Source organism: Eubalaena glacialis, chromosome 2 (assembly GCF_028564815.1).
Source record: "Eubalaena glacialis isolate mEubGla1 chromosome 2, mEubGla1.1.hap2.+ XY, whole genome shotgun sequence".
NCBI lineage: Eukaryota > Metazoa > Chordata > Mammalia > Artiodactyla > Balaenidae > Eubalaena > Eubalaena glacialis.
In genome coordinates this window covers 69,333,095-69,354,554 of record NC_083717.1, presented here as the reverse complement: position 1 = coordinate 69,354,554, position 21,460 = coordinate 69,333,095, and the positions used below count along the sequence as shown (strand labels likewise).

Genomic DNA, 21,460 nt, shown 5'->3' with positions numbered 1-21,460 from the left:
AGCTGTTACCTGGCATGGTTTCTGAAAAACCCCAGTCTTCGCAGAAGGTGGGCAGCGTGTGGTGGGGTCCCCACATTGCCACATCCAAGGGCCACTTTTAACATCCAGTCTTTATAGAGTCTCCACGTGCCAGCTTGGAGTGGACACGGGTGGGTAATTATAGCACAGCCCCTGTGCCGTTACCCGGCAGGCCTCTGGAGGTTTGCAGCCCATAGGTTGCAACCATGAGAGAGTAATGCAAAGCCCCCTGTCTCTAGATAGATGTGAGCTTGAATCCCAGCTTTGCAACTTCCTAGCTGAGGACTGTGGACACACTATCTGACATTCAGGCCTCAGCTGCATCTTAAAATGGGAATTACTGAGAGGATTAACAGTATGTTGAGATACTGCATTTAAAGTGCTTCATACTCTGCTTGGCATTTGGTAAAGGTTCATTACATGTTGGCTGGTAAATCATCATCGTTACTATTATTACTACTACTACTACTGGCTGGCTTATTTTACTGTTATTATTACTACTACTACTAGTACTCCTCCTCTATTTCCCCTTGATTCTCAATTCCATTGGCACATTGCAGGTATTATTATTACCTAATATGAATATCCTTATGAACTATACAGGCTGAGTCAATCTATTAAATAATTTATACAAATAACATATAGAGATAAGATGGTGGTAATAATACTAGTAAAAAATAATAGCTGTTACTTATGGAGTGCTTATTTTGAACCAGCACTCATTGAATAATGATTCAATGCACTTGAAATTAATCCCAGCAGCCCGAGGCAGTAACCTCTGATTGCATCCCCATTTTACAGATTAGGAAACTGAGGCCCAGGGGGTGAAGTCACTTACCCAAGATTTCACCACTAGTGAGTGGCAGAGCTGAGATTCACATGCAGGCAGCTTGGCTTCCGGGCCCTGTGCAGGAGACACCCAACTGGTCCTAGCCACTGTATTGCGAATTTTCCCTGTAACCTTGGCAAGTTCCCTTCCCTCTTTGGGCCTCAGTTTTTGCATCTGCAGAATCATGAATTTTGGCCACATGGATCACGCATTTCCTGGCCTCCCTCCTCCCCTTGCTGTCATTCTCCTTTTGCACCACACACAACACGCGCACACACACACACACACACACACACACAGCAGAGCGGCTGGTCGACTCTCTGGAAAGTGGTGGCAAAGCACAGTCCTTGGCCCCAGAGACCAGCGGCTGAAAGAGCCCCCAAGGTGGACCCCGTGCAGGCAGTGGCGGTGGCTAGACCGCCCGTGATGTAATGACCGATTAGGAACTTCCTCTTGGAAGCCTGGCTTCCTCCAGGGGCTAAAGGTGCTGGAGCTGAGGTGGGGGTGGGGAGGGGCGGGTGGGAGCGAATAAGAGGAAACTCCTGTCAGCTGGGCCCTGCTTTTGGAAAGCGTTCAGCGGAGAGGCTTGTTCTAAGCTGTTGACCATTAACATGGCCCTGTGCACATTCCTTCTCTGCTTTTACTGCCGGATCCCAGTGGATAAAGGACTGGTCTCCCCCTCCCTTAACAAAGGAAAAAAAAAAAAAAAAAGAGCTTCTAATTAATGCTGTATCTCTGGACTTGTTGCAAAACCTGAAGCCATTTCTGTAGCTTAAAATGACAAAGGAAGGTTAAGTGGAAACTTCTTTTTCCCTCTTTAGTTTGATAACAAAAACTACTTATCTAATGGGCAAACAAGGCTTTTAAAGGGGTGTTAGGTTAACCAGATGCAGGGCCACGTAATTACTCCCAGGCCTGGGAGCCTCAGATGAAAAAGCTGCTGGTTGGATGGGAACTTAAAGCCATAGGCATGACATGGGACAGAAGAAAGGAGTTTTCCAGGAGGGTTAGGAGGCCCCAGTGGGGCCCTGTGCAAAGGGGTTTGGAAAAGCCAGCCCTAGGCTCCTCTCTGGCTCTGCCACCAACTTGCAGGGTGACCCTGGGCAAGTCACTTAACTTCTCTGAGTCTTTGAGTCTCCCTTCCCAGCTCTCGATGGGGTCTGCCCATGTTTCATCGCTCATTGAGGTGTGGCTGGGCCAGCCCCAGGAGAGGCAGGGAGGCTGCTAAGGCCCAAGGGGGTGTGAAGCAGCAGCAAAAGCTTTGAACACGGAGGAGCATGAGCGGCCCAGCCAGGCCCTGGAGACCGGGGGACTCAGGGTCCAGCTTCCTGCGAATGCTCTGAGCCTCCACATCCAGCTTCCTTAGTCTAAGGGATCGGAGACTTTAATCTGGGCACGTCTCTGGTTTGCCTCCCAGGATGGGTGAGTCCAAGGCGGTCTGGCCCAGTGGGAAGGGGGGAATCACAAGGAAAACAAGCTGCATTGCGTGTACTCAGGCTTTTGGAGCGTGCGGCCCACGGGGGAGCACACAGGAACGTTCCTGCCCTTTGTTTTGACAGAAAACTGCTGATTCGAAGAAGCTAAAGGCTTTCTTGGGATTTCAGCTCTCCCCGCCTCCCCCAGACGCAGTTGGCCCCCTTGGTGCCCCAGCACCCCGACAGAATTACACGTTGGGCTCGAAGCACCCTTGCTGGGCAGAGGGGCCAAGAGGAAGGAACGCCAGCCGTCGGAGGGGCCGGCTTCAGTGCAGGGGAGAGGACCTACTGTCAGGCCAGTCTCCTCCTGCCCGCCGCAGGCATCACCACCCTCTGGTGGCAGGAATGTGGGTGCCACCGGGCGGCCAGGCCGCCCCTGTCCAGCCTGGAAACACAGGGCTTGTCCCTTGGGCTCCCTGGGAGCCCTGCTGGGACCACTCCAGGATGGCCACAGAGGGCTGGTCTAGCAGCACATTTCCACTATCTTCGTTGTAATTCTTTCAAGGCACCATACATAAAATGAAATGCACAGCTCTCCAGTGCATAGGTTATGATTTTTGACAATGTGTACACCCGGGTTCCCACTGTACCAATCAAGATAGCAAACATTTCCAGCACCCAAGAAAGTTCCCTCACCCCCACTCCCCAGAAGTAATCCCTGTTCTGATTTCTGTCATTGTAGGTTAGTTTTATCTACTCAGGAATTTCGTATCAATGGAAACAAACAGCACGTCTTCTGTGTCTGGCTTCTTTCACTCAGCCGGATGCATCTGAGATTCACCCACATTGTGGTGTGTTTCAGTAGTTTGTTCATTTTTATTGGTGAGTCGTATTCCACTGTATGGATGAGCCTTATTTTTGCCTGTCCATTATCATAGTCTGTTTGGGCTGCTATAATAATGGTACCATAAATTGGTGGCTTAAATAATGCATATTTATTTCTCACAGTTCTGGAGTCTGGGAAGTCCAAGATCAAGGGGCAAGTAGATCTGGTGTCTAGTGAGAGCCATTTCCTGGTTCCTAAATGGCTGTATTCTTGCTATGTCCTCACACGGTGGAATGAGGGAGCTCTCTGGGGTCTCATTTAAAGGGCACTAATCCCGTTCATGACCTAATCACTTCCCAAAGACCCTACCTTCTAATGCTGTCACATTGGGGGTTAAGATTTCCAACATGAATTTGGGGCAGGGGGGCACATGCAAACATTTAGTCCATAACATCCATCCTCCTGTTGATGGACATCTGAGCTGCTCTCCAAGTTTGGGTGATTACGAGTAGAGCTGCTGTGAACATGCATGAAATCACAGAAATGTAGAGCTCATTGTTCAGAAAGGAAGACTGAGGCCAGGAGAAGGGAGATGGCCTGCCTGATCAGGGCCAGGAGGCTGGACACCGGGCTGCAGGCCTCCTGACCCCCGGCCTGGTGCCGCTCCACCAGATCTGCCCCAGACATCGCGCCAGACCGCGCCTCGCCTCTCCCCCTCCCCCTGGAACCCTTCCAGCTGGGACCCAGAGTCTGGCTGGGAACTAGGCCAGGCCTTGAGCAGGGGGTAGCGAGCAGGAGTTTCGGTCAGAGCGCGGTCATCTTTGATGTTGTTCACTCGGGTCTGACTCCGCGGTATTTATTTGCAATTAAGGAGCTGGTTCCTAATTAGGCTGATGGCGAGACCACAGCCCTGGAGCCACGAGAAGCAAAAGATCTTCTGCAAGAGACTGTCCCCTCGCGGTCTGAGTGGCAGCCCAGGCCGCAGACGAGAGGTGTGGTGGGTCAGGTGGGGCTCTGCGTCTGTGAGGAGTGGGGAGGTGACCCTGCGTTTGGGGGTGCCTGCCTTCTCACAGAGGACGGGTCAGCTTGTTCTGAACACACAGCATGAGATCTGAATACACGTGTGTGTTTGTGTGTGTGTGTGTGTAAATAGAACTCCAGGAGCACTCATCTGTGTCCCCCACGTTCAGTTATTCATTGCTTCACCCTTCATTCCTTCGCTTACTGAGCATCTCTTTGCATCTCAGGTACCGGGCTGGGAGCTAAACCTTAACATTTGTAAAGTGCTTTACCGTTTGCAAAGGGCATTGCCGTCCATTGTCCTGTTGTAACTTCCCGTGCTGGTGACCCTGGGTCGTGACCCGCGACACCCCTAAGGAGCCCTGGCCTTGGAAGGGTTAGGCCAGCGCTGGGACGGATAAACAGACAGCTGCGTCTTTCTGCTCCCAATTGATCTGCTTCCAGAGTTGCCAGAAAATCCAAAGATGGACTGTGTAAATGAGGCGCTCAGTTATGAATAAGTCCGTTTTACAAATGGGGAGACTGAGGCTTGGGGACATTCAGTGGCTTGTTCATGGCCACATATCCAGTCAGTGGTGAGAGCTTAGGTCTGTCTCACTAGGAAACCTTTTGGATCATGTGACAAGCATTAGGTTAGAATCTGGGGTCTCTAGTTCTGGTCCCACTTCTGCCACCCACTGCTGTGTGTCCTTGGGCAAGTCACCCGGTATCCCCAGAGGTGCCATCTTGGAGGCACAAGGACATTGGACTCAATTGATGGTTCCCACAGGCCAGCCTCAGGACTAAGTTTTCATTGGCCCATGGTGAAAGAAATAAGAAAATTTCTTATAATCTAGATGTATTAATTTAAAATTTTCTGATTTAGGTCCTACCTATTTTGTGAGTATCAAATTACTTTCTTTTGTGCTAGTGATAGTAGATGGTCTTGGGGTTTTTAATAAGTCTGTATGTGACAAAATAAAACCGTGGTAACCTTATGACATTCCCAACTCCTCCATTAAACAGTGTATTGGTTTGTGAAAGCCCAAAGCATCGGGGCTCCCTGGATGAGATGATGTTGGGGGGGAAGCTCTGGAGCCCAGAGACCCTAAGAGCTAGGTGGGGACGGGGAGGCCCCAAGCATGGTGATGGGCTCACCTGCCGGCCTGCTCTCTCAGGATCAGACCTGAGACTCTAGTCCTTGCCTAGCACCCCCTTGGGCCTGAGGGCATTGGCCCCACCTGCTGGGCAGGATTCGGGGGGGGGTAGGGGTGAGGGCAGTGTGCCAACACTTGGGATCTGTTTTATTTCCTTCCTTCTTCCCTTGCAGGTGTTCCAAGAGCACCCTGGGGATACATGCAGACTTGGGACAGATGCAGAAAGGACTAAGACCCACCCCTTCCTCCTTGAGAGTTGAGGCCAGGCAGGGGCACAGACACCTCCTCAGGCCAAGGGAGGGACTGCATTTAAGGCTCTAGGCGCACAGGAGGGAGAGGTCAGAGAGGGCTTCTCAGAGGCGGCAGTCCATCCCCTGGAATTTGGAAGACCTGGAGCCCAGGCCTCATGAGTTGTTACCCGGTCTGCTCAAGCAAAGAGGCCGCGGAAAGTGAGGCCTGGCCCAGGCAGTGTCCCTGAGCGCCACGGATGGGACAAGCTGGGCCCTAGGGCAGCTCCGGGGCGGGATGGGTGGTGAGGGGCTGGGGTTCATCCCCACTCACAGGGTCCCATCCCCCTGCGAGGAGCACTGACTGGGGCAAGGCCAGGGACACAGGTGTTGATGAGATGGGGGTAGAGGGTGAGGGCGCATTTGGCTCAGCTGGGGTGGGAGGTACTGAGAGGAGCGGGACAGGAAGGCCCACTTGGCCTTGAATGGAAAGCCTTTTAGGAGCAATTACCCCACCCCCTCAATCCCATTACCCCCACTCCCTGACTATTAAACTACTTCTTTGCCTTTTGCAACAGAGTGGCTCCCTCCTGGGGCAGAGCTGCCACTTTATGACTAGGGTGGCCCTCTCTGAGCTTATCTGTAGAGGGGATGGCAGTACTCCCTCACTCAGTGGGACTGGGTGAGTCTTCAGGGAATGAAGACCTTTCGTTTCTGGGTCGGGCAGTGACTCACCGGCTTGTGGGTGAGCACCTCTAGGACTCACAGACCACGAGAGCAGTCATGGTTACAGACGGGGTGAGGTTTCGAGAAGGGGGGCATTTGCTTGGTGCATGGGTTTTTGGGGGTGTCTGCCCGGAGTATGGAGAAGAGCTCCCCTCAGGAGTGTGGCCTGGCACTGATGCTGGTTCCAGCACTCACTGGTGTGTGCCCTTGACCGGTTATGACACCTCCCTGTGCCTCAGTTACCACACCTGTGAACTGGGGTGATAACAGGTGCAACCAAGGCCGTTGTGAAGAAGGCGCCTGGCTCGTGGAAGGCACTCAGGGATGCCTGTTGTCTGTCTTGTCACCCGACATTCTCCAGGCATAGCTTCTGTGCTTCCCCGCCTCTCTGTGCCTAGTGCACTAATGGAGTTCTTGTTGCTCAGTGAGAAGGTTGGTGTTGGAGTTTCACGGCCAGGCTGGGATGGTGCTGCTCTCCTGGCTCTTGGAAACTCTCAGACCAGTGCTGGATGGATGGATGGCTGGATCGATGGATGGATGGATGGAGAAAGGGGCAATGGCTTGGGGTGTTCCTAGCTGTCCACCTGCTGGGGCTGGCCTAGTGCCCACAGCTGTGTCACCTACCACGGGCTAGAGCTGTTTCTCTGCCCACTGGCTAAGGGGCAAGTCAGCTGAGGGCAGGGAGCAGGGCCTCTTTCCCCCATCCCGCCCATCAGCTAGAACCACGAGGGGCCTGGATGGGGACTGTGAGACAAAATGATATGTCCTCAGGGGCTGGCCTGGGGACCTGTGGCTGGGTTCTTAATGCCAGGCAGAGGGCAAGGGGCATGCCCTTTGGGACTGTGCCCAGCTCCAGGCCACAGCAGAGCAGGCAGCCCACAGGAGGCCCCTCAGGTGGACATTTTCCTGCTAGGTGGGCCTCCCAGTACATAAGAGAATGTCAGGAGCCCTGTCACCCGGCTGCTCTGGGGCTTCTAGGCGGGGCTGGGCTGAAGGCAGACAGAGCTGACCTCACCCAGGCTCCTGAATGAAGTTGTTGGCAGTGCTTTGTCCCTCAGGTTTGATTGGACTTTGATCTGTTTCTTTTGGAGAAGCCGAGCCATAAAGGGCCTCAGTGTGTCCTCATCAGGCCTCCAGCAGACCTTCTTCCTCTGCAAAAGCCCCAGCCAGGGGCCTGTGTGGAAACACATAACCCCACCGGGCAGTCACGGGTGCCCACCTGCTTGTCAGAGCCCTGAGCTCAAAGGAGAGACCAGATGTCAAAACGCTTCAGCATCTGAGAAGCCGGCCACACCCGAGAGCAGTGAGGAGGGGGCTGCCCTTCAAGATGGGTCCCTTTCCTATACCTGGTATTAGGCCTGGTCTCAGAAAATTGTTAAATTCATGCGGACATGTAGAGATGCCCCAAGCTGGAGTGAGGAGGGATCCCAGCCATCATCCAGGCCACCCCTTTGCCGTCTATGGGGAAACTGAGGCCCGGAGAGGAGCCGCTGGCAAACTGGAGCCCTTGAGGAGCGATTCCCTTTTGCACTTAGAGACCCTCTGCTTCTCCGTCTCACAGAGGCGGCTACAGTTCTGGTGAAAAGCTGCACTTCCTGCTCAGAGAGCCAACTTGAGGGGCCGGGGGTGGGGGTTACTGGGAGACCCTGCGTGACGCTCCAGGCTGAGGCTGGGAGCCGTCGGGCAGCCGCGATTCCGATTCTGGGCCGGAAGAGATCCTGGGGGCCACATTGCCCACCGCACCACGCCTTCCTATGCCTGAGTCCCCTCTGAGGGGCGGTTTATGCCCTCTGATAGCTTCACCCCGCTCTGTTCAGGTTGAGGCTTGGACTGACCGGGTTCAAATCCCGGTGGTGCCACTCGCCGGCTGAGTGGCCTTGGGCAGGCTGCTGGTGGCTGCCAAGTCTCGGATGCTCATCTGTAAAATGAGAAGGTGGCCTCCTCACAGTTATGGGAGGACCCAGTGAGTCACGTGCGGAGTGAGGAGTGCAGAGCACAGCACCCGGAACAATGTAGGTGTTTGCCATTCAGTCCCTCCCTTGGGTGTGTGGGTGTGTGTCCCTCTCCTGCTGGCTTGTAAAATTCTATAGGCAGGAGCCGGGTGTGGTTCGTGTTTGGGTACCCACGGGCACCTGGCACAGTAGGTGCCTTGCCTTCGTGTGTGTCTGGGGGTGGGGTGGACGGTGAGGTCCTGCTGTGGGTTAAATCTGAGGACGGCCTGGCCCACAGTAGTGCTCCCCATGTCTGTTGGGCGCCAGAGACCCCCCCCTCAAACCCCACCGGCCAGGCGGCAGTGCCACTTCCGCTGCCCTGGAATAACACCCGCGTGTCCTGTGCTTGCCCCGCAGACGCCAGCATGTCTCCGGATGCCACCAAGCCGAGCCACTGGTGCAGCGTGGCCTACTGGGAGCACCGGACACGGGTGGGCCGCCTCTACGCGGTGTATGACCAGGCCGTCAGCATCTTCTACGACCTACCTCAGGGCAGCGGCTTCTGCCTGGGCCAGCTCAACCTGGAGCAGCGCAGCGAGTCGGTGCGGCGCACGCGCAGCAAGATCGGCTTCGGCATCCTGCTCAGCAAGGAGCCGGACGGCGTGTGGGCCTACAACCGCGGCGAGCACCCCATCTTCGTCAACTCCCCCACGCTGGACGCGCCCGGCGGCCGCGCCCTGGTGGTCCGCAAGGTGCCCCCCGGCTACTCCATCAAGGTGTTTGACTTCGAGCGCTCCGGCCTGCTCCAGCACGGGCCCGAGCCCGACGCCGCCGACGGCCCCTACGACCCCAACAGCGTCCGCATCAGCTTCGCCAAGGGCTGGGGTCCCTGCTACTCCCGGCAGTTCATCACCTCCTGCCCCTGCTGGCTTGAGATCCTCCTCAACAACCACAGATAGCGGCCCGCCACCCGCCCCGCCAACGGGGGCCCCGTGCCCAGAGACACAGCCCCCACGGACGACCCCTCCCCCCCAGATATCATCTACCTAGATTTAATATAAAGTTTTATATATTATATGGAAATATATATTATACTTGTAATTATGGAGTCATTTTTACAATGTAATTATTTATGTATGGTGCAATGTGTGTATATGGACAAAACAAGAAAGACGCACTTTGGCTTATAATACAGATATATTTTCTTTCTTCTCCTCCTTCCTCTTCTTTATGGTTTTTTGTTGTTGTTGTTGTTGTTTGTTTTTTTTAAAGAAAATGATACAGCAGAGCTAGGTGGAAGAGCCTGGGTTTGGTGTATGGTTTTTGAAATATTAATGCCCAGACAAAAAGCTAATAGCAGTCACTCGTTGATAATAAAGTATTCGCATTATAGTTTTTTTTTTTTTTTTTTAAACTGTCTTCTTTTTAACAAAGAGGAACATGCAGGGCTTCTGTGGGTTTCTGACCCATCAGGCATCCCGAAACTTGATTTCAATGTTTTACCGGTTAGAGTAGAGGGAATTACATTGAAAAGGGAGGAAGGACATATATTTGCTCTTAAGGCCAGAGAAGGTTCTGTTGTTCCTTCCCACCCATGGCTGTAGTGTGTCCACAGGATTCAGGGGGAGGAGGGAGAGTACATGGGCCATCCATCCTAGGTAAGCTCTTCCAGTCTGTGGGGGAGGCTCATGCTCTGGCCTAGAGGAACTCTCAGCCTGATGGGGAAGACTTGGGTCCATGCCTCTCATCTCTGAGCTGTCTGCAAGCTAGAAAACATTAATTCTCACCACTTTGGGGAAATGGCCTGTGGAAGAAAGACTGAGATGGTGGGTCTTGAACCCACCTAGCACCTCACAGAAGCCACCTGAGCCCCAGGGTGAAACTCCTTTTAGGACCTAGATAAGCTACCCTCCCATCCCCCCACCAAGTAGCTCAGAACCTGCCCATCTGGAACTGTAGTCATGATTGATGCAAAGGCAGGTGGTTTCTTTCTACTCTATAAAAGGGAAAAGTTAAGGTTCTGGAAGGGTAAATGACTAGCTCATGAGACAGATCAAGGTTAGAAGTTAACCAGAGCCATATCAATTAAATCAGTTTCCTGTCTTGAGAAAACTCAAAAAAAGAAGGCCTTCTTGGCCAAATAACTTAGGGGAATGTTACATTGTATATCTTCTTTCTTGGAGATTTACATTAGCCTATTAAATGCTCTGAGAAGTCCTGTGTGTTATCTATTGCTGCGTAATAAATGATCCTAAAACTTGGCAGCTTGAAACAACTCACATTTATTATCACACAGTTTCTGTGTTCAGGAATGCAGGAGCAGCTTAGCTGGGTGGATCTGGTTCAGGGTCTCGTGAGGCTGCAATCAAGCTGTCTGCCAGGGCTGTAGTCATCTGAGGCTTAACTGGGGCTGGAGGACCCACTTCCAAGCTCGCTCACGTGGCTGTTGGCTGGAGGCCTCAGTTCCTGGCCACGTAGGCCTCTCCATTGGACTACTCATGACGTGGCAACTGATCCAAAAGAGGGAGACCAAGTGTGAAGCTGCTGTCTTTCCTAACCTTATCTCAAAAGCGTCCTGCCATCACTTCTGCCATATTCTGTTGATCACACAAACCATTCTTGCTACAGTGTGTTGGGGGGTAGGGGTGGGGGGACCACACAGGAGTGTGACTGCCAGGAGGTGGGAATCATGGCCACCACATCCTCCAAAAACTACACTATTTCACTTGGTTTCCCAAAGTTATATGCCAGTGGACTCCTTCCCCACCCCTGCTAATTCTGTCCCCATACCCAGGCCAGCCAGGCCAGAGCCTTTCACTCCACTCTGCCACCCTCAGACTTGAGCTTCCTGGGAGGCCTTACTCCTTCTGCTGTCCCCACTATCCAGGCCTTGGTCCTCCAGGGGCGCAGTGAGCAGAGCTGTGCTGTGCTGTGTGAGGATGGGCTAGGAGTCACTGTATCTGTCTTCTTTTCAAGTCAGTGACAACTGACACTAACTCACTGTGAGTCCTTCCTACTCATGAAGTGACTTTGATGCATCCTGTCTTCACAAGAACCTCTGTGGGGGTGTTCTCTGCCATTCTCCTTTTCCAGTTGGAGGAATGGATGCTTACACAAATGCTGTCATTTGCCCAAGCTCCCTGGGGGGAAAAGAACAAACCTCTGTCTCAGATGTTGGCTGGGTGTCCTCTCATGTGCTGGTTATGATTGGCTTTGCTGGAGTGGGCCTGCCCCTTGGGGACGGTCTGTGAGCCTGAAGGGCTGAACTCTGGGGGCCCAGGGGCCTCAACCTTGCAGCAATCTTGCTCCAAGGCCTGCCCTGTCCTGAGGCTGAGGACCTCCCTAAGGTCCTTGGGTGGCCTCGAGTGTTAGGGAGAAGGCCTGGTGGCTGCCTTTCTTTGTGGGGGTCTGAGACTCCAGTTCTAGCCCCTCAGTTCACACAGGGAAACCAAGTCCCAGACAGAACAGGCTGCGTTGCTGAGGGCACAAGTGGCGCTAGGACCTGCTGTCCTCCCCCTTTCCCGGTTGTGGTGCTGGCAGAAACTCTGTGGTTTCCCCCAGACCACCCAGGGATCCAGTGACTCAGGCTCCAAAGAAGACACTTTCTAAACAAGGCCCCGTCTCTGGAGAGCATCGTCGTGGGAGCCTGGTCCCTGCAGGCCCTGGGAAGCGAGGTGGGTGGGGCTTACTGCCCCCAAACCCAAGCCCAGGCCTGGGGTGAGGGCGGAGAGGGAATGGATTTCCTTCTATTGACTAGGTTCTTTGAGAGGCCTTCGTCCCTCCATAGCTCCTTCCTCTCAGCTTCACAGCCCACCCCCATGTCAGTCCCTTCCCTGCGCAGTCTCTGGGAATGTCTGGGGGTAGGGGCTGTGGAGGGATGGATCTATGAGTGAGGGAAGCACAGCTGGGAGAGAGGGGGTGCCTGGAGATCTTGTGTTCATGCTTCAGGTGAGAAAACCCAAGGCTCAGAGAGGACTATGAGGAGCCCAAGGTCACACAGCAAGTACAGGGCGGAGCTGAGCCTAACACCCGTGTCTCAAGACTCCTGGTCTGGCTGCTTCCTCTGTGTCTGGGCATAGATTCCCCCAGTGCTCTGAAGGGCATGCACACACCTCTGTTCACCTCTGTGAACGCCCCCCATCCCCCCGCCACCTGTCCTGGAAGCTCCCGTCCCACACACACATTTTAGGGGACTTCGTTGTTCCGGCTGCCTCTGGCTGCAGCTACCTGTTCTAATCTAGACTCTGCTACTTACCAGATAGGTGATCTGAGGCAAGATATATACTTAACCTCTCTGTGCCTGAGTTGCCTCATTGGAATAACAGTAAGAGTATTTGGGACTTCCCTGGCGGTCCAGTGGTTAAGACTTCGCCTTCCAAAGCAGGGAGTGCGGTTCGATCCCTGGTCAGGGAGCTAAGATCCCACATGCCTTGCGGCCAAAAAACCAAAACATAAAAAAACAGAAGCAATATTGTAACAAAGTCTTTAAAGACTTTAAAAATGGTCCACATCAAAAAAAAAATCTTAAAAAAAAAACCAAAACACAATAGGAGTGTTTACATCCAAGTGTTGTCAGGAGGATTAACTGAATTAATGCCTGTTAAGCACTCACAACTGCCAAGTATTAAGCTGTCAGCAAGTGCTCCCTAGTATTATCTTGGGGCCTGGAAGGTAGCTCAGGTTGGTGAAGAAAGCTTGGGTTGGGGTCTCAGCAGGTATGAGGACTCAAATCCAGATCTCCTAAGTCGCTGTTGCCTTGGGCCATCAGCTGACCTGTGTGAACCTCAGTTTCCCCAGCAGGAATAGAGTCAGTGACCCACTGGGACATCCCTAGTTGGGGACGCCAGGGCCTCCCCCTGACAGCTGCTGTGGCCTCTTACTGGGCTTCCATCCCTCTCCCACCCCCTCCAATCCACTGTTCACCCAGAGTCATGGTCTGCACCCAAATCTGACAGTGTGGGTGTCACTGTCAAATCTATCAGTCCTCCGAGTAACAGTGACCTCTCTGGTGACTGCCTGTGCTCTCAGGATACAGAGAGCCTGCCCATGCTCCCTCCTGCCCAATCCAAGATCTGTCCACGCCGCTGTCCCCTCTCTCCTCCCTGGGAGTCTCCTAGAAGCCAGAGATGTCTTATGTCCCTTTGGCCCCCCTGGCCCTGGTCCAGCCCAGTGCCGGGCACAGAGGATAGGCTCCCTGGATGTTTGTGGAACGAAAGGGTCATGGAGGTAATAGATGTGGGTGTGTTTTATAAACTCTAAAGGAACAAGCAGTCATCCAGAGGGGGGGTGTGTTTATTAGTATCACATGTCTCCATGACAACCCCAGCTGGCTTCTCCTTACAGGCCCCTAAGAACCCTCATCTCCTCCCCTAGCCTCAGGCCCCAGGTCCTATAGTCTTATTCTACCCTCCTGGGGATGTGGTAGCAAGAATTCCTGATTTGGGAGGGGGCGTGTTCCTTTGATGATTTAGAACACAGACTCAGAGAACAGCTAAGCTCGGAGGGCCCTTAGAGGACATCTAGTTCCGTCACTGTCATAGAACTGAGGCTCAGAGAGGTCAGGGTGGTGACCAGGGTCACACAGCAAGGCAGTGGCCAATGGGGGCCAAACCCTTGACTTGGGGCTCCTTCCAGAGCTGATCTCTCAGAGATGCTGCAAAGGCTTCTGTGAAGACAGGATCAGCCTGAGCAAAGCAGTCGAGAGGCAAGAAGGGTAGGGGCACAGATCATTTTTTGGTTTTGTTTGTTTTTAACTGTGGTAAAAAAACAAAAAGCAAAAAACATATATAGCATAAAATTGACCAGTTTAATCATTTTTAAGGGTACAACTCAGTGGCATTAAGTACATTTGCATTGTTGTACAACTGTCACCACCATCCATCCCTAGAACTTTTTCATCTTCCCTATGCTTTTGTTGTCGGTGGTGTTATTGTGGTAAAATACACATAACATAAAATTTGTCATTTTAACCATTTTTCAGTGTGCAGATCTGTGGCATTAAGTGCATTCTCATTGTTGTGTTCCCTATGCTTTTTAATAAAAGGCATATGGAGGCAAAGTTTTACAATTCTTCACCCTGGGATCGTGAGGCCTTTGCTGACTTCTGGCAACCTGGATAACCCAGGGGAAGTTGTGTGTCACCTTGGCCTGGTTGGGGGTTTGGTGGAGAATGCTGGGGAAGGGGGTGTCCAGTCTAGGCTGACTGTCACCCGGGATAAAGGCTGGAACAGCCTCTCAGCCTTGCTGTTTTCAACGCAGGTCACAGCGAGGCTAGTGGAGTATAGATGAAATGCCTAGAATTTCTGAGTGTGAGACTGGGAGCTCATGTGATGAGTAGAGGACACAGATGGTTTTGAATGCGACCTCCTTGGACTCCCTAGGGGCACCGTGGGAGACCTGGCTGAGTGATGCTGGGAGAGACCCCAAATACTGGGCTTTAACTTCCCTTCAAAAATGAAAGGTCTAAACCAGATGGCTTGATGGTGCTTTTTGGGGGGAGCCCAGGGGCTCTAGAGAGCCCCTGATGCTCACTCCAAAATTTAGGGTGGACTTTCCTATTAGATCTGCTGAGAGGAGCTGAGACAATTGCTAGTAACAGAACCCTTACTTTGTTTAGCAATAATCATAACAGTTATCATTTACTGAGGGACTTGTTATGTACTAGGCACTTTGTATCATCTCACTTAATCCTTATTTCTGTTTTATAGATGAGGCTCAGGGGAGTTAAGTAAGTTGCCCAAGGTCACACAGCTAGGAAGTATCAGATGGAGGATTCCCACCCAGATCTCTCTGGTTCCAGAGCCGGTGTTCCTACCCACTCCCACCCCCAATCCTGCTAATGAATGGCAGCAGTTCTGAACTTGACTTTCCATGGCTGCTGAGCACACAAGCTTTGGAGGCAACTCCCAGGGCTCTAGGCCCAGCTCTGCCTCCAGCTAAGTGACCTTGGGTAAGTTACCTAAGGTCTCTGAGCCTCAGTTTCCTTATTTGTTAGAATGGACACCTCCTAGGATAGTTACGAAGATGAAATTAAATGGGTTTATATTTGTAAAGCAGTTAGAATAGGGCCTGCTTGTAGTCACATTTAGCATTTGTTGAATTTTTAAAATACTGTGTTTATTGCCAGCTCTTTGAGGTCAGTTTTGTTTGAACCAGCAAATTAATTGGAAATGTTTATTTGTAATAGTTTCACTTTCTATGTCTCATCTTTGAGCAGTGAACAAAATGGAGCTTTAGGAATGCCTAGAAAAACACACACATAAACAACACTGCGTACATGCATGCAGTCTAAGATGTGCTTTCCTTAACATTTCAACAGAAACACGTCTATTCGTAAGTTTTTGTAGAGAAGGGGAAAAAAATCTTCTCCATAGGCCATAGAATGTTGGCCAAGTTCCTTAAATTGTCTAAAATGGGCAGCATATCGGTGCTTTCTAAGTGTGTGTATTGGAAGCAGACCCTTTGGCAATGGTGACCCCACTCCCACCCCTGCTCCCTCTTCCCTTTCCTCGTCCACCCGTGGAGGGAGGATGGTTGCTGTGCCTGGACCTGACGACAACTATTCTGACTCTTTAAGAATCCCCTGCTTTGTGTTGCCCAACATAGAATGTCAGTACATGTCAAAACCCACATCAGATCCCCAGAAAGCCGAGTGGCGCCTTGGTGACAGGCCTTGGCTGGCTCCTAGGCTCTCCTCACTCTGGGGCTCCAGGGGGTTGAGGTCTGACCCTTGGGGCCACTTGGCCCCATCCGGGCCCACAGCCAGGATCTCTGCCAGGCCCTGGCTGTGCTGAGGGGTGTCCCTGCCACGACGCACAGGGAAGAAGTACCAGCTTGAGCCGCGCAAGGTTTTAAATCGAGGAATTGTCAGTTTGTGTATTTGGGATCCCATTCTGTCTGATTCTGAGCCTGGAGATGCCAGGGGTGCCCCGCTAGGGAGCAGGCAATGTCATCCAACACCTTCTGTGACAGTTTCTAGGCTTCAGGGGTGGGCTCCCAAGTGACCGGGAGAAGCCAAAGGCCTTTGAGGTGAGTCACTTCTGGAATGTGCCATGGCTGGGGAGAGAGGGGACACAGAGCCACTGAAAATCATCTTTGAACAAGAGATTTTTGCCACCTTCTCCATCAAGCCTTATGCCCGAGCAGCTGCTGCTGAGGATGCAGGGCCAGCTTTGGAGAAAAGTGAAAGCGTGTGGACGTTTGAATCTTGGCTCCACCGTTTTCCAGTCTCTGTGAACTTGGTCTTTTCATGTGTTTCCTCTGGGCTGTGATTTTCTCATACGTAAAACGCAGATGATATCCTCTACCACATAGGGACCAGATGAGAAAGTTTGTAGTGTTGGGCGACAGCTCTCCATGGGTCTCTCTGAGAATCTTGCAAGGAAAGGCACTGACTGCCTTCTAGACTCTCTTCAAGGATATATGATAAGCCAACAGACTTAGAAGATAGAGATCATGTCTCCCTCTTGTGCAAAGCACAGCCATTTTACTGCCCATTATAAAAGATTTGGGTTCCCTAAGCTCAGGATTCCTCTCCTATAAAGCACCCCACCGAGTGTGAAAGTGTCACTTGTCTCTCTTTGCACCACAAGAAAACCAGTGCTGCTTACATTGCCAGTGGTGCTGTGAGTAATAGAAGTCTGTTCTCTCTGACCCAGGAGTCTCGTGTCTTCTACCAGCATCCAGGAAACGGGGCAAGCTAACTTGTTGTCTTACAAATAGGCGAAAATCTCAGATCCTTCATAGATCTTGACAGTGATGAGAATGGGATGCTGAGAGAGACATGGCTTTCTGAAAGAGGAAAAAGGAGGGGCTTGCAAGCCAATTAATGGGATTTTGAGGGAAGTCCATGGAAATCAGTAGCAAATATGTTGACCAAGTTGTATGGCCAAGTGGGCAATAGATGGCCCTCTATTTTATGGCCTTTTAATGAGGAGGACTTGGGGAGGTGGTTGCAGGCTGAGTACTAGGAAGGAGGTTCAAAGACAGCTGCCAAAACACTGCCCTGATCGTGGCTAACTCTCCGGGTGGTGGAACTTCCTCGTCAATCTAGCGCTCAGCCTCCATTCCTCCCCATCGAAAACAACCACCACTAGGATTTTTCCTGTGTGAGCTGAGGTCACTCTTGCCTTTCAGACGGCAGTTAGGGAGATGGGCACTTATGCCGAGAAAGGAGGGAAATTCACCACTGCTATGGGGAGAAACCAGCGGGATTCTTAGAACTTTGGCTCGTTCACTTGGAGACAAGAGGGTGGGACAGGTCACACTCGCTAGGGAAGAATGATGACTCAGCCCCTCATGCAGTCTGTCATACCAACTTTAGATCCAGGCAGAGATGACAGTCAAAGGTCTGTGAGTCCCGGCTGCTCTAAGGGAGTTTTGACCTTGGGGAAATTTCCCCGAGACAGACAAGCTCCCAGAGGAAACCATAGGTGGAGGATGGGCTGGTATCAGGGCTCTTACTGCTGCAGGTTGGGTTTGTCCCAATGGTGTCTACTGGGCAGCTGCAGCTACTCTGCCTCAGTGGGCAGATCTCAAGACTGTTCTCACAGCTCCAGCCAACACTGCTCTTGATGGAGCTTGCTATAGTTTTACTGTCTCTTGGATTTAGCCAATGACCTAGCTGTTTCATCTACTGCTTGGAAAACTACAAGCTGGCAGATTAAAGACACCTCTCTATAGGGTCACAAACTGTCACGACAAATTGAGGCTATTGATTGAACTTTGTGGGTCACTCCTGCAGACGCCTACGGGAAAGGTCTGTTGTCTGATGAGACCGACTGGCATGCCTGCCCTACCCAGCCTGCCCCCACTGCTGCCTGGACCTATCACCCTAGTAGACATGACTACCCTCAGAGGCCTGAGCAAGTAAAGGATGCCATGTTCCTACACTGCACACCGACCTGTGACTGCTGCCCAAAGTTGACCTGGCTGTCTCGCAGTGGGCACGGGTCCTGACTGCTTTTGGGAGATTGACTGCCCTGGACCTTTGACCCTGTCTTGTGGCTGTGGGTGGGTGCCTCCCTGCTGCTGACACATTTTCAGGTTATGGTGTTGCTGTTCCAGTCTGATCAGCCAATTCCGGCCACAACGTCGTGGCACCTGAAACTGATCTGGGTCATGTTTTCAGCTTTCGGGACCATTTACAGTTTAATAATGGTGCAACTGTATTGCAGAAGGCACTTGACAGTGGGCTGATGGTCAAGGTGTTCATGACTGTCCCTGCTCCCTGCCATCCATAGGGATGGTCTTGTCGAGTCAACATTCCCAACTTTATCTCCCTCCCCTCCACTTGGTCCATACACCTGAGTAAGGCAGTTTGGTCTTTGATTGTGGCTGCCCCCAGAAAGGGATCATCCACTCTGGGCCACCTCCTGGGTGATAACCAGGATGAAAAGGGTGGGGGGTTATATCCAGATTCTGCCCTAACCATTCCTGGACCGGCTACTTCTTACTTTCCCTGAAAGGCCAGCCTAGTTGATGCAACCTATGCTTGGTAGTCTGACCAAAGGGGATTCAAATGGAATTTGGGTTAAATTTTATTAAAATGCCCTGTCACTCACGTACCTGGCCCTTATGGGAGAAAGGTCTGTGTACAAGCAGGGGATGAGTGGGGAAAAGCTGAAAGTATAGACACTGGGGGAGAACATGCAGCTTTTCTGGCAGTGGAGGAAGAGCAGCAGCCCAGCACCTGGGAAGGGAACACCTTGGACACCAGGATCTTCTTCACGATGGACAGCACCCCGTACAGCCCTCCCACACTGACGCGCATGCCTTAAATTTACTGCCTCGTTAGCTATCTGCCGCCACATAGCTCTGACCATAATTTGATCGCCATTTCCCTTAACCTTCCCAAACCAAGAAGTTATAAGAAACAGCATGAGATAGCCCCAACTCCTGCACCTCCCATGCAGAACCCCTGTCAGCACCTCTGAATGCCTGCTCCCATCACTCAGGCCATCTGGTCAGGCTGATAAATGCCATCTAACTGGTGGTGTTGACAAACGGGACAGGTCGGACTGACTAGTTCAGGGAGATAGTCTCTCTAAAAACAAGGCAATTTGTTACACAGCAGTAAATAACTAATACACCACCAGTTCTCTCATTTCATGCCCATGGCAGTGCTTCAGCATCTGTGGGATGATGCCTGCTTTATAGATGAGAAGCAAAAGCTCTGAGAGATCAAGCGATCACCTAAAGGTCACACAGCCAACTGGTGGTGCTGGGTTGTTACTGGGTCTATCTGATTCTTGTTCCAGTGCTCACTAGCTTTCCCTCATCCAAGGCACTGGGATTCTTTCATGTGCCTCACAGACCCTGGCTCATAGCATTTCATGCCTCTCAGCCTGTGCCCTGGCTCTGGACACCATGCTTGGGAGGCTAAGAAGACTAGGGGAGCATGGAGTAGCCAAGGGGCTCACTAACACCTCCTCCCCATATGGGGATGGTCTCAGTTTCTTCATCTGTGAAATGGGTCTAAGGCCTGCTTTGCCAGAGTGGTTGCAAGGAACCAATGAACTCAGGAGCAGGAAAGTGCTTTGGAAAACTAGAGGTACTGATGGGAGCATTGATGTGGTCTGAGACGTGACTTAGGAGAGAATAAAGGCTTGATAGAGGGCTGGGATGGAAAGAAAGCAGAGTGGAAAGGGCTCGTCAGACACAGAAACTGGACCAGTGTTCTTTTATAAGCTGTAGTTTGTCGGCTGCGATGCCACCTGCCTTCCTGTGCCTGAAATCCTGGACATTCCTTTGGGTTAAGCAGGGCCTTTTCTAAGCTCTCGTTTTAAAACACTTGTCTTCTTTAGGGCAGTGGTGTTGTACTGACATAAACTGAGCCTCTCCCACAGGCAAGGACCTTACATACACGGTCTAATGGAATACTCACACTGGACTCTCATACTACCACTGTTTATAGGTATGGCTGTCCCATTTTACATATATGGAAGAATGAGGCTAGGAAGAGCTCAGTAATTTGCCTAAGGTCCCACGGGAGGTAAGGGATAGAGCTAGGGTTCGACTGAGATTGCTCTTGCTTCAGACTCTGGTTGCCTTTGGGCTCCGTGGTTTTTATATCCTTGACCTTCACCCCCAGAGAAGCCAAACATGCTGAGTCTGGGGCCTGGGCCGAGGGGTCCCAGAATCCTCCCTCATGGGTGGGATCTCATAGTGACTGAAGGCCAGGTGGGCACAGGCTGAACTTGTTCAAGGACAGACTTCCAGGCTGGAAGGGGCAGCCCCAGACCACCATGGCTCTGGCACATCATAATCTTTCTGTGACATTGCCACAGCCGCCTCATAATGGGTCCCTCCACAGGCCTCCAGGAGCTCCTCTTGTTCCCCTCTCTACACTGCGGCCAGATGTATCTTCCTAAAATGCAGCTTGGCAAGTCATTCCTCTGCCTAAAGCCATCTGTTGGCTGCCCATCAAAGTCCAAGCCCCTTAAGGGATGTATCAGGCCCTTCTTGGTCCCCTCACCCTCCCGAGGCTGAACCAACAATGGTCCCTAAATAGGCCAAACTGATTTGTGACTCCAAGCCTTTGCTTATGCTGTTCTCTCTTCCTAGATACCCTTCACCCGCTCCAGTGCTTAATTGTCAAACTCCTTTCCTATCATTTAGAGTAGGAACCTTATGAGTGTTTAATGTATGTATTAGGAGATACACACATGTGTTACAAATGGCATGGTGGGAATCATCTTCTCCCACCCAGGCCCCCTTGGGTCACCTGTTTGTTGGGTGCTTTTGTGTCCTTTAATATGTTCACTTCTCAATGCTCCAGCTCACTGTTGGTTCCTCTGGGACCCATCCCTTAACAGCCATCCCTTTACCTGGCCCAGGTAAACCCTGCCTGCTGAGACACACAGCACCCAGATGTCCGTCCTTGTCTGTTGATTGGCCTGTTTTCTCTCTAGCTTGTGAGCTGCTAGAGGGTGGTAACGGTGCTATGGTGGTTTCTGTGTCCCCAGTGGGGGACAGAGAACCCTGGTGCCTGGTATATATATGTTAAAGGTATTGCTGGGGGACTGGGTGTGTCTTCAGGTGGTGACGGCCCAGTGCCTGGGGCTGCTACACTTCACAGAGTCCCCTAGAAAGGAAGGTTTGCTTCGCAAGTGGTGCTGGGGAAAACAAGGAGATAGAGGAGGGGGGAGGGGAGGAGAGTGACTAGCTCCATTTTCACCTCACCCTATAGAGCAGAATAAATTCCAAATGGATGAGACTGCAAAATGTGAAAACAATGAAACCATGAAATAACTAGAATAAAATGTTCATGATTTTGATCTCTGGATGGGAAGGGTCTCTTTAAGCACAGCAGTAATGGAAGAAATAATAAAG

General features: G+C 51.7%; 1 protein-coding gene across 3 annotated transcripts in view; it reads left to right on the top strand.

The window, feature by feature from the left end:
• Nucleotides 1–9,211, top strand: part of SMAD6 (SMAD family member 6) — a 73,103-nt gene extending 63,892 nt beyond the window's left edge. For all 3 annotated transcript variants that reach the window (XM_061180156.1, XM_061180155.1, XM_061180154.1), the window contains one exon: nucleotides 8,546–9,211. In XM_061180156.1, the coding sequence (XP_061036139.1) occupies nucleotides 8,546–9,087 (542 nt within the window). In that variant the 3' untranslated portion in view covers nucleotides 9,088–9,211. The remainder of the gene's footprint in view (nucleotides 1–8,545) is intronic.
• Nucleotides 9,212–21,460: the final 12,249 nt, after the last annotated feature.